This window comes from Thunnus thynnus, chromosome 5 (genome assembly GCF_963924715.1).
Source record: "Thunnus thynnus chromosome 5, fThuThy2.1, whole genome shotgun sequence".
Classification (NCBI taxonomy): Eukaryota; Metazoa; Chordata; class Actinopteri; order Scombriformes; family Scombridae; genus Thunnus; species Thunnus thynnus.
Window position 1 is genome coordinate 33,454,646 of NC_089521.1, and position 12,671 is coordinate 33,467,316.

General features: G+C 41.1%; 1 protein-coding gene across 1 annotated transcript in view; it reads left to right on the forward strand.

The window, feature by feature from the left end:
• The window catches only part of pot1 (protection of telomeres 1 homolog), an 87,351-nt gene that overhangs the window by 37,490 nt on the left and 37,190 nt on the right, over positions 1-12,671 (forward strand). The window contains exons 7-10 of the mRNA XM_067590859.1: positions 354-480; positions 2,720-2,850; positions 2,930-3,223; positions 7,828-7,983. Coding sequence (XP_067446960.1) covers positions 354-480; positions 2,720-2,850; positions 2,930-3,223; positions 7,828-7,983 — 708 coding nt within the window. The remainder of the gene's footprint in view (positions 1-353; positions 481-2,719; positions 2,851-2,929; positions 3,224-7,827; positions 7,984-12,671) is intronic.

Here is a 12,671-nt window from a genome sequence, read left to right on the forward strand (position 1 = left end):
AGTTCAAATGAAGTTTGTATCTAAAACTATGTGGAAGCAGTAAATGTTCAAAAAGATGTGGGTTCACTCACACTCTCCATTCAAATATATGAGTATTTTTCTGTGTCCAGCTGCAGTTACTTATTGTCTCTACACACCTGACAGTACACATGTCAATCAAACTTTCAAAATAAAAGCACACCACACTTGTAATAAATGTCCCTCATTTTTAAAAAGCAAAATGATCTGATCCCGACGGGCCGTCCATAAGTCTCTTCCTAATGTGATTGTAAGCAACGGGAGACTAAATTGTTCTCATGTAAGACTGACTTTAATGTGCCGGTGCTACGTTGATAACTTTTGTTTCTCCTCAGGTTTCCAGGACGACCAAGGCTCAAAAATACACGTATACCCCGCTAGGTGACCTGAAGGCCGGAGCTGTAGTCAACGTGTACGGAGTGGTGGTCTTCTTCAAACAGCCGTTCAGGAGCCGCGGCACAGGTCTCTTCATCATCTGAATTATTCTTTTCAACCAGATTTAAGAGTCTACAGCCGCGCTGGTCGCTCTGTGAGGTCGTAGCAGCGACGCTTTAATGATATTAATGATAGAATCTCAATCTGCACTATAGTTGAGACATGATATCAACCTCCTGGTGGATGAAAAGTCATTACGCCTTTTTTCTCTGGGAATCTTAAATGTTTGAACCAAATTTTTTGATAATCTGTCAAATAGTTGTTGAAATATTTCAGTCACGACCAAAGTTTTGAACATGTTTGATCTTTTTTTACGCCTCCACGCCGCTGACAGCCACAGAGCTCTCTACATATATATATCTATATCTCAGGAACGCCTTCAAAGAATTTCTTCAAATTTGACACAAACGTCCAATTTGAACTGTCTGATGAACTGATTAGAGTTTGGTGGTCAAAGGTCAAAGGTCACTGTGACCTCACAAAACATGTTTTTTGGTAATAAGTCAAGAATTTATACACCAGTTGTGAGGTTTTCACACAAAAACTGTCGAATAGGATAAAATGATGAAGTGACATTTTAAAGGTCAAAGGTCAACTTCACTGTGACATCATAACACTTTCCTGGTGATTATTCATCACTATAACTCAGGAGCAGAAGGGAGATTGTGACCATATTTCATATTTGGTCGGATATTGAATCTGTGACTCTGATCTTTTGTTCCCATCTTGAAACTGTGCTGATTTGTTTTATTAAATTCATACTTCAAACTGCAGCTTCACTGGTTGGTGGAAGCAGGAAGTCAAAGTCATATTAAAAGAAAAAAGGTCATAATGTTATCAAGATAAAGTCAGAATATTTACAGATATCCGTCGACAAATAAACTCCAGGTTATGATTTTCTCTTTTATTGGTAAGTAAAGCTGTAAAACTCTGTTACTGCTGTAAAACCAGACAGTCAAACTAGAAACTCGTGTCTAAAACTGTTAGAAAAGATCGATCGTTACTGGTAAACGAGGCTGTGGAAACATAAAACCAGCAGAATGAGCCGACAGACGGAAAAGAAGAGAAAATATTTCATGAAGTGATAAAAGCTGGAATCGATGCTGAGTGAGAGCAGATGCAGAAGCTGCAGCAGAGCTGATGGAAACGTCTCTGATTATTTCTGTAACGCTCAGAGAGGTGTAGAGAGAAGAAGAGAGGAGCGTTGTTAATAGTCTAATAATGGACGTCTGGGGTTTGAACTGGCTGCTCATCAGCTTTAAAAGCTGCAGCGCTCATCATCATCATCATCACACAGGAAGATGTTTTAATCTGAACCAATGAACATCTCGAACAATATTTAGTCATTTAGTTGGTTTCCTGGTCGGCAGCTGATATCATGAAGAGCAGAAGAAGCTGTTTGACTTTTGGTCAACGTTCAGACGACGGAGTGATGGAAACGGTGATAAGATGTTCAATCTGAGTCGACCTGCAGCCTCAGGATGATGAAGAGTGTGTGTGTGTGTGTGTGTGTGTGTGTGTGTGTGTGTGTGTGTGTGTGTGTGTGTGTGTGTGTGTGTGTTCTCTGTCCAGAGTTTATCATCATGTTTGTGGATCCTTCAGGCGTCTTTTAAAGTAAACAGAGATATTAGAAAAATCCATCTCATCAGACACTGGAGACACACACGCACGCACACACACACACACACACACACACACACACACACACACACACACTACACACACACACGGTTCATCATCCTGTCAGATAGAAACACATGAACATATAAAAACTGAAACATAAATGTATTTCTACTGGATATGAACACAAAAGTTGTAAAAAGTAAATTGATAATATTGGTAAAAACATTTTTTAGAGGTGATATAATAATACAAATTGGTTGTTAATTTACTTTTAGAAGTTTTAATATTTTCCAACAAATTTTTACACAAACACCAAAACTGACACAAACACATTATTATTATTATATATTATATTTGTGTGAGGACTAAAGCTTCATCAATCAATGAATGTTTCAATAATCTGATAATAATATATAATAATATATCTGCCAATATTCATTTTTGTAATGAAAACACATAAAATAAGTTATTTATGAATATATTGAATGATGGAATAGAGACTCTGTTTCTAAATTACCTCGGCAGAACTAAACGTTGACAATAAAGTTCTGTGTTTCTCCATCAGTATCAATAAAATAACTGTCAGGAGAGCAGCTGTGACGTTTGTCTATCAGACATCTGATCAGACTTTTTCTTTCCTCAGACTTCTGCTCCAGCCTGAAGATCACCGATCAGTCCAACCAGAAGATCGGCTGCACCATCTTCTGTGAGAACCTGGACGACCATCCCAAGATCTTCCAAATCGGAGACATCATCCGCATGCACAGAGTCAAGGTTCGTCCCGGATCACACACACGTTATTTCCAGCGGCGGCGGCGTTAAACTGAACTAACTGATGATCTTCTCTGCTCAGACTCAGCTCTTCAACGACTCCATCACGCTGGTCAACACCTTCGGTTTCTCCGTGGTGACGTTCGAGGGGGCGGCGGGCGGAGCCGTGGAGCCCCGGACGTCCAGCCGCTCCTTCCACTTCGACCAGGAGGACCGTCGGATCGTAGAGGAGCTGCGATCCTGGTCGGCCAGCGGGGCGCTGCTGCCTCCGGTTCCCACGATGCCTCTGTCCGCCGTTCAGCCCAAAGCTTACTTCGACCTGACCTGCCAGCTGCTCGCCAAAGCGCCCGTCGACACCACCTGCACCCTGCTGAGGGTAAGACAGACTCACCTGCTTAGTGATGCGGTCATCCAGTCAGCCAATCACGTGGCAGCAGGAACAAGTCAGCACCTCCAGCAATCAAACATCCCATAATTTTATATTATATTATATATGAGCTGCCAATTTAGTATAAAAGTAAGTAGTTGATCCAGTTATATCACTGTAATAACTGCAAACATTTACTTATATAGTTAAATGATTAATACAGTGACAAATACATCAATAAATAAGTGATGAGGAAGTTAAATAAATTAATATCAAATCACATAAAGGAAATGTATCTTCAAATTTTAAACTTAAAGATATTTTCTAATTAATGTATCTTTTAAAAACTGTGTGTTTTGTCTAAAAATCTTTTCTATATCGTGTATATTTGTATTATATTTTTGTATTTTGTTGTTGTCTAAAGTCAGCTGACATACTGATGTTTTCTTAGTTGTGAAAACAGTATAAACAGTGTTCAGATATGTGGAGGTTTGTGTTAAAGCTGCATTATGTTAATGATTAATATTCAACAAAGATGTTGGTGATGGTGATGGATGTTCACTGCAGTTATAAAGTTCTTCACTAAAACATCAAACTGTGCAGCTGCTTCACTGTTTCTGTCATATTTTTATTTTCTTTGAATCAAACATGTTATTAAAGTGCACAGAGAGGATGCAGAGAGAGAGAGCTGATTGGTGCTCAGTGAGCAGCTCTTCTCGTCGCTCTGGTGGTGAAACGGCGTGAAAAGTTCCTCCTGTTGCTGCAGGACGTCCTCGTTCTACGCCCGTCACTTCTCTGTTGGAGAACCTCCAGAACCTCCACGGCCTCCATCTCGTAGTTCTCCGCCCGGATCCTGAGGAGCGTTTCTTTATCGAGCTTCTGAATGAGCTCCATGATGTCCTGGTTGAGAGCTTCTTGTTTCTCTTTCTCCGTTTTCAGCTTGTCAGCGAGCGTCTGGCTTTCGGCTGAAAGCTTCTCTGCGACCGTTCGAGCTTCCTCCAGTTTTTGGAAAAGCGCCTCCGCGGCTCGAACGGCCTCCAGGTTGCTCTTCTCCGCCTCCGCCCTCAGCTGCTTCTCTTTGTGGAGCGTTCGCTGCAGCTCCAGGATCTCATGACGGAGTTCCGCCTGTTTTGCTTCCTCAGATCTGAGTCGAGCTGAAAGCACGCAGCTCTCGGCTGAAAGCTCCTCTGAAAGTCTCTGCGTCTCGTCCACTTTATGGAAAAGAGCTTCAGCGATGTCCACGGCCTCCAATTTCTCCGTCTCCGCTCGCCTCCTGGAGACTTTCTCTGTGAGGAGCTGCTGCTGGAGATCTTCCAGCTCATGTTTCGCCTCGGTGAGCTCTGCGGCGAGCATCAGACTTTCAGCTGACTGATTCTTTTCTGCCTCCTCCAGTTCTTGAGAAAGTGCCTCTGCTATCTGGGGGCAGGACATCTCCTCATCTCTCAGCTCAGGGGCTTTCATGGCAGAAGCTCTCTGGAGTTCCCTCCTCAGCTGCTGGATTTCCAGGAGCATGGCCTCTCGGTGGTCGTTCTCAGCTGACATCACAGCTTCTCAGATCTCTTAAAGTCGTCTCTGATAAAACACTGTGTGAATCTCTGTCTGTCAGACTTGTGTCTCTCTGATATGGAAGCGGTGAGACTGAACTGAACATCTGCAGCTGGATCGTTCCAGAACATCACGTCATAAAGGATGCTGGAATGTCGAGGTCATAATGGTTGAACTGGTGCTGCTGTGAGAGGAACGTTCATCTAAAAGGAAAATAAATAACCATTCATTCACCGTTCCTCACACAGCGTACATCCACATATTCTGACAGTAACGCTTCAACATAAACTGCAGGTGTTCTGATTCATATTATCAGTGATCGTGAACACTGATCTGTATTGAAACCTTCCTCATATAAACACACACATGCAACAAGCTCATACGAACAGATTCATTCTTCAGAGGCTGGTACGACTGATTCAAGAAGATTTGTGGCATTTATCAATTTTCTCGTACTTTGAATTTTCTCTTATGAACAAATGAAATCTACAAATGATCCAGTCTGACTTCCTTCACAAGGGGAAATCATAAAGACATTTTTAGCATCTAACTTCATGTCAAAGCGTTTCTTTCTCTTTATTTCTGTCACAGTGCAGCTGCTGCTCTGATGGATTCATATTTTCTAATTGTTTCATGTCCTCTAATAAAACTACTGACTCTCCTAAACGTATCATGTTACCGTCTGCTGAGTTCTGACAACATGAATTAAAGCTCTGTGGTGTCAAATTCTTGTTTTCACTCTTTTTTGTGAATGAAACTCACAAACGGAGCAGAACATGAAGCCTTATATGGACATTTTAGAGGCAGTGATTATGCTAATGATCACATCTCATGAACAGGTGACGTTCATCAGAAGTCCGACTCTCGTACGAGTAAACCTCACAGGAAAAAAGTCAGAGAAGAATGTGAAAACAGACACCTCGTCTTTGCAGAGGTTTCATCACTCTCATGAAGCGACACCACGACGTCCAGGACTGTTATTAGACCAACGACAGTCTTTATGTTCTGATCCCAGAGCGCGTCCCAGTCGTCTCCAGGAGTTAAATTGAATAGTCTAGACATCACAGACTGATGAGAACCGACTTTTTAACTTTAATGTGTTTTTCCTGCTAATAAACAACAGAGCAGAAACTTCGTCGTCTCCGGGAGGCTTCGCTGGAGGCTCTTTACTGTCCACTTTTATTTATGTTTGTTTTTATCACCAACACTTGGCTGCTTTTCTTCTTCTTCTCATCGATGTTAATGTGACTCGTTGTCTTGCTAGAAAGCTGCGAAACTGATGTTATTTTCCTGATTAATTGATTAGTTGTTTGGTCTATAAAACATCAGAATATGGTTTCCAAAAGCCCAAAATGTCTTGTTTTGTCCACAAGTCAAAGATATTCAGTTTACTGTCATAAAGGATTAAAGAAACTAGAAAATATTCACATTTAAGAAGCTGGAATCAGAGAATTTCTTATTAAAAAAATGACTCTAAATGATTAATCGACTAATTGTTGCAGCTCTAGTCCACATCGTGTTTCTCCTCCTTTGCAGTAATTGAGCTGTTTTCCTTCAGTCTTCATCTGTCTGGCAGTAAATCCACTTGACAGTCTGATGGCCTTCTAGCAGGAGGAGGTCTTGTGTATTTTATCCGGGTCCTGAGCCGTTTTACCTGCCGCCGCCGCGGTTTTCAGGACAGAAATGAGGCTATAAGTGACGGCTGGTTTCCCGCCAGCGCTGCTGATAGAGGAGATAAATCTGAACAGTATTTTTGGCAGCGACTGCTGGTGCGCTGCCAGCCGGCTCTCACTGATTTCTAAAGCTGCTCTGAGCTGTAAGAGCCTGCTGTTACACAACAACACACACACACACACACACACACACACACACACACACACACACACACACACACACACACACACACACAACCAGGAGAGGAGGCCGTCCAAATCAGAGCAGGTTATTAGGAGGAGAATATATTTTGCGTATCTGTCCTCAAACACCTGAGAGCGACGTCAACCGAGAGTTTGTTAAATGTTCCCGAACTTTGACGTGAATAAATCTGACTGAAGGAAGCTGTGATGAACATGAATGTTTATATTATTATTATTATTACAGTATTATTACTAATTAAAGTCATAGTTTAGAGCTGCAGCAATTAATTGCCATCTATTTCGATAATCGTCATTTTTTAAGGAAAAAAAGTCCCAATTCTCTGATTGCAGCTTCTTAAATGTGAATATTTTCTAGTTTCTTTAATCCTTTATGAGAGTAAACTGAATATCTTTGAGTTGTGGACATTTGAGGACGTCGTCTTGGGCTTTGGAAACCATTTTCTGATATTTTATTGACCAAACAACTAATCGATTAATCGGGAAAATAACTGACAGATTACTCAACAATGAAATAATCGTTAGTTGCAGCTCTATCATAGTTAAAGAGTAAATGAATTAATGTTTTCAGTCACTTAAACATCAAACGTTTTCTGTTTCCAGCCTCTCCAGTGTAAGAATTTGCTGATTTTCTCTGTTTTTTGAGGTTGTAAACTGAATAAATTTTGGTTTTTGAACAAAAGAAAACATCTGAAGACGTAACCTTGGACTCAGGAAACAGTTTGTAACATTTTAAAGTCTAAATAATTAAAAGATAACTCTGCTCACACTAAATGGAAATCTATCAGCGGCCTCCGAACATAAACAAACCAACATGCGTCCCGACCACAGCGCTCGCTCTGTCTTTACTTCCCTTCAGACTCAGACACAAATGTTTGAAATGATTCACATATAAATCAGGTTTATTTGTGAAGCTGTAGGAGGCTCAGCAGCTTATATGATATATTTATATATATATGTATAGAGGTGAAAAGTTATTAAAATCTAAAATATCATTGTATATTGTTGCATTAAGTCACTGCAACTAAGGGACTGAGAATAAAAAGCTGTTGACAAACTGGTCTTTGTCTGTTACGTTGTAATAATCTGCGTTGTATAGTGATTAATCTGACAGACAGGTGGATGGATGGTCCTGCTCTGGTCCCTCTGAGTCATGCTGTCTCTGTTTATGTGTGTTTATGTGTGTTTTGTCAGGTGTGGGACGGGACCAGGTGTCCTCACACTCTTCTGAAGGTGATAGTGGAGCCGAACGTCACGGAGGGACCGTCCTCCTTCCCCGCGGAGCGAGAGAACCTCATCGCTAACGTCCTCGTCTACGACAACCACGCCGAGTTCGCCAGGCAGCTGAAGGTCAGAGTTCACTCGCAAAAACAAAACCCCGTCCTACAGAAAAGGTAAAAGCTGATTATATCGAGCACAACGCTGCAGCTGAAAGTTAGAATGAGCAACTTATTTGTGACACAAATTACATCCTTACATCTCGTAACTCGGTTGAATCTGAACCCAATTTTCTGTTTTTCTCTGTCATGTATGACAGTATTTTGAATATCTTAACATTTTATTCTGTTAATTATACAAAACAAACAAATCAAAGACGTTATCGTTCCTCTACATGTTACTACATGCTGCTGCTTCACTCTCGATCATGTAACATCATTAAACTGAGACAAAAACACATCAGGCTTCACTGACAAATATCAGAAGAAACAACTAAGGCTGCAACTAATTATTATTGTCGTTATAGATTAAACTGTTCATTATTTTCTCGATTAATCGATTAGTTGGTCTATAAAATATCAGAATATGGTTTCTAAAGCCCAAATGTCTTGTTTTGTCCACAAATATATTCAGTTTACTGTCATAGAGACTAAAATATTCACATTTAAGAAGCTGGAATCAGAGAATTAGAACTTTTTTTTTTCTTAAAGACTCCAAATGATTAATCGATTATCAAAATAGTTGCTGATTGGTTTAATAGTTGGCAACTAATTGATTAATTGATGAAATGTTGCAGCTCTAGAAACAACATAACCGGGCGCCGTTTTAAAGTCAGTTGCACTCCTACTACAGTAATTACAGCAGCCTAGTCAAAGCTGATAAAGTCCATTAAGGATACCGTAATTACTGCAGTAGCAGGACAACTAAACTGCCTGATTTTGTTAACTTGCTCAGCTTTCATTGATTTGGTCATTTAACTGTCTGTTTGTTTTGTGTGAATATCACCACATAAATTTCTTTATTTTGAAAATAAAAATACTATATATGGCACATAACTAAGATATGTAGTGATGTAAATAATGTCAGTAAGACAAAATGACAGTAACATAAAGTGTGCAGCCTCACTGTGGTAAATAAAAGATAAGAACACGTCTCTGCTTAGCTCTCAGATTACAGACGGAGATGGAAGGATTGTTTTCTGATGTCAAACCTGCTGACTGCACACAGTTATCAGATCAGATAGGATTTGCGAGTCTATTCTCTTCACTTTTCAGTCGACGTCAGCTGCCGCCGCCGCCGCTGCCATCTGAATATCGCAGCACGCCGCTCAGAGCGCCTTAGAACAGAATAACAACAAGACATGAAGAGAATAACATGACTCGACACACACGCATGACATGAAACCTCAGAAACACTTGATCTTGTGACACAGTTGTGCAGACCTCATCCTCACCGCAGTACACACTGACCCTGAGCACACACACACACACACACACACACACACACACACATACACCTCTGAATGTTTCTGTAACATCCTTCATTCCTGTCACTTCAAACCAACATCAGACAGAAGAAACTGTGTGACGTTATTTAGACGTTCTCACTGAGTCATCAAGTGCTAAATTAGCATAAACCTAATGATTAATTTATTACTTTGTGTATTATTCATATTAGAAAATGAGGAAGTTTACCTGTATTTCAACCTGAGGATCAAGTGTCCAGATAAAGTCCCTGCTCTGGCTGTAGTTCTTCTTTCTTGTGCTCTGGAAATCACTACTTTGTAGGGCTGAACGTTGCTGAAAAAGGTTTAGAAAACTTCACTCAGACAGTAAAGTTTCAGGTGCTTTGGACCCAGAAGGACTAATCTCAGAGACTGAACCTGGAACTTCAAAGTCCCTGTTGTGCATCCTGTTAGTGTTTCCACTCGTACTCCTGCATGAGTTGAATGTAATTAATGAAGTACTACCTAGACTACTACCTTGTTTTATGAATGAAGCCGCACGCTTCCTGTGCATTTGGAAAATACGACCCCCAAGCAGGGACACTTCCTGGGGGGTAAAACAGTCTCCCTGGAACTTCATTTAGACCTGGTTCCTCCGGTGGAAACACAGGAGTTCCTTAAAGGGTTCTTAGTCTGCGGGGAAAGTTCCTGCTGTTGAAACATGACTTAAGCAGCTCTGTTAGACCCGACAGACGCTCGAATTTTCTTTCTTCTCATTAAAGAAAGAAAAACAAAACACAGATGTTTTAGCCTGAATTTTAGAGGTTTTAGAGGTTTGGGGTCGACGTCGGTTCATCTTTTTACTCGTGAAGCTTTTATTGCATTTACAGAAACATAACAAGTGTCGTTATCATCAACTGGAGTAACGTTGGGAGGGTTGGGGTCCATATCAAGAGTTTCCAAGGCAACAACACAGAGGTTGGCGAACAGAGGCTCCCAAACACAAATGATTATTGATTTCCAAATGAATGGATATTTGGCATTATTTTTGGCATGGCAGGGCTCTCGTTGGCATGGCGACCTGTCAGGTCTGAACAGTTATAGAGTAAACACTGTGAGATTACTTACTGTGGTTTCAAAGTACCTGGAACATTTAATGGAGAAAAACTCTTTTGCTCCGTAGTTTCTGCAGATACTCGCTCAGTATTGCACTTCACCTGCAGAACAGACTGGACGGGACTTCTTTATCAAGAATATCTGTTGTTGTTGTTGTTGTTGTTGTTGTTGTTAATATCTTGTTGTTGTTGAGGTATTGTGTTTGCATATCACCAAGTACTGAGAGTTAACATCACACGTCTGGTCAGATTCATAATGTGGTTCTGATGGTAGATCGATCTGTGTTTGAAACAGAAAACAAGCACCGAGTGAAAGTAGTTACATCACTGACCTCCATCTTTTGTCTTTATTTGACTTATTTCACTGACTTTTATATAAAACCATCCAGTTTCATTCTCTGCAGCTCAGATTCCTCCTGCTGACCTCAGATCACCCTCCGCTCACAATAATCACTGTGAATTTTTTTAAAAAAATGCTGCAATTAGAGTTTCCTCTCTCTCTCTGGAAGGTAAATCTGCAGCTTTGATCCTCTTTGCTGCTCGGCTGTTGTTGTCAGAGCTGCAGACTCATCAACATACAGCTGTGCAGCTCTGATACTCAACACATCATACGTTTTAACCGTACGGGACCAAACATGAAAGAGCTTTACGGTACATTTACATTTAGTTTGTTGTCATTCAGCTCCTGTGGTGACTCACAGCGTGTTCACAAGATACATCTGAGAGGTTGTGAGATGATTAAAGGATCATTTCTATCAGTAATAATATCACTGTAAAAAGTTAATATGTGTTTACTGTTTGTGGAGTAAACAGGAAACTGGGACTGCCTCCTAGAAGTCTCTGAGTCGATGCATCAGTGGATAAACCCGAGTCGACTCGCGTTTCTCAGTCGATTCGCTGCCTTTTTTTTTTTTAGCGACGTCATCAAACTTTTACAGATTCTCGTCTCTAAGTGACATAAATACACAACTGTGATGGAAACAGAGGACGGAGCGACTGTTTCCCGCTCTGAGCTCTCACCTCGCTGTTAAATGCAGTGAAGTCTCTTCTCTGCTGACAGCGCTGTCAACAGCCAATCAGGAGAGAGACGCTCCATGCTGCGCTTGGATTTAATAACTGAACTAAAACCAGGATGCAAACTTTTTATTTCTCTGACTGTGAAAATCTGATGTTTTCACATCACAGATGAAGAACGACAGCATTAAAACATGAGTCTTACAGGTAAAACATGAGACTCACATGCATTTGATTGTACTGTAACTATGGTAACCGGGCAGAGACATGAATAACGTTTGTCACAGGAAGCTGTACTGAAGAAAGAAACAGTATGTAAGAACAAAATATATGTAAGGAGATAAATATAGAGTCATCACACCTGGGTCAATGCTAAAGTGCTGACTCTGAGTCTATTGTGTAAATACCAGCAGGGGGCTGGGGGGGGGGGGGGCAGCGCTACAGGAAACACACACTGAGAACGTTCAGAGTTTATAATAATCTGTTCGCCAAGAATTTCACAAGTTAAAGCACCGTCTCCAAAAATCAGATTAGCTTTGAACGCTCCAGGTTAACCTCCAGCCCCCCAACCTGTCTGATCATCTGTGTGTGTGTGTGTGTGTGTGTGTGTGTGTCTGTGTGTGTGTGTGTGTGTGTGTGTGTGTGTCTTTGTGTGTGTGTGTGTGTGTGTGTGTCTTTGTGTGTGTGTGTGTGTGTGTGTGTGTGTGTGTTGGTTAACGTCCACTGTGATTCATATAACTTCAGTTAGATTGGATGTAACAGACAAATCCATCCAGCCCCTTTAGAATGACTTATTCCAGTCTTGTGTGAAGCGTGTGTGTGTGTGTGTGTGTGTGTGTGTGTGTGTGCGTGTGTGTGTGAGACAGACTAGCTGTGAAGCACATCCATCTTTATTCAAGTCTCTGAGACACAAATTTCATCGTGTCGGTTGCAAAGTCACATTGAATTACAAGACAGACCCCACACACACACACACACACACTCACACACACACACACACACACACACACACACACACACACACACAGGTTTATGACACAGCTCTGTTGAACATATTGAACCCTGACTTGTTTCCGTCACATCAAACAGATGCATTAAATGGTTGAACGTCAGTCGTCATGTGAACCAGTTTCTTCTCCCACTTCACACACTGGAAACACCATCTACTGCCCCACTGAACCATAACACTGTTACATACTTACATATACGTTTTTAGATTGATCTCCTTGCAGACAGCCACTGGTTTC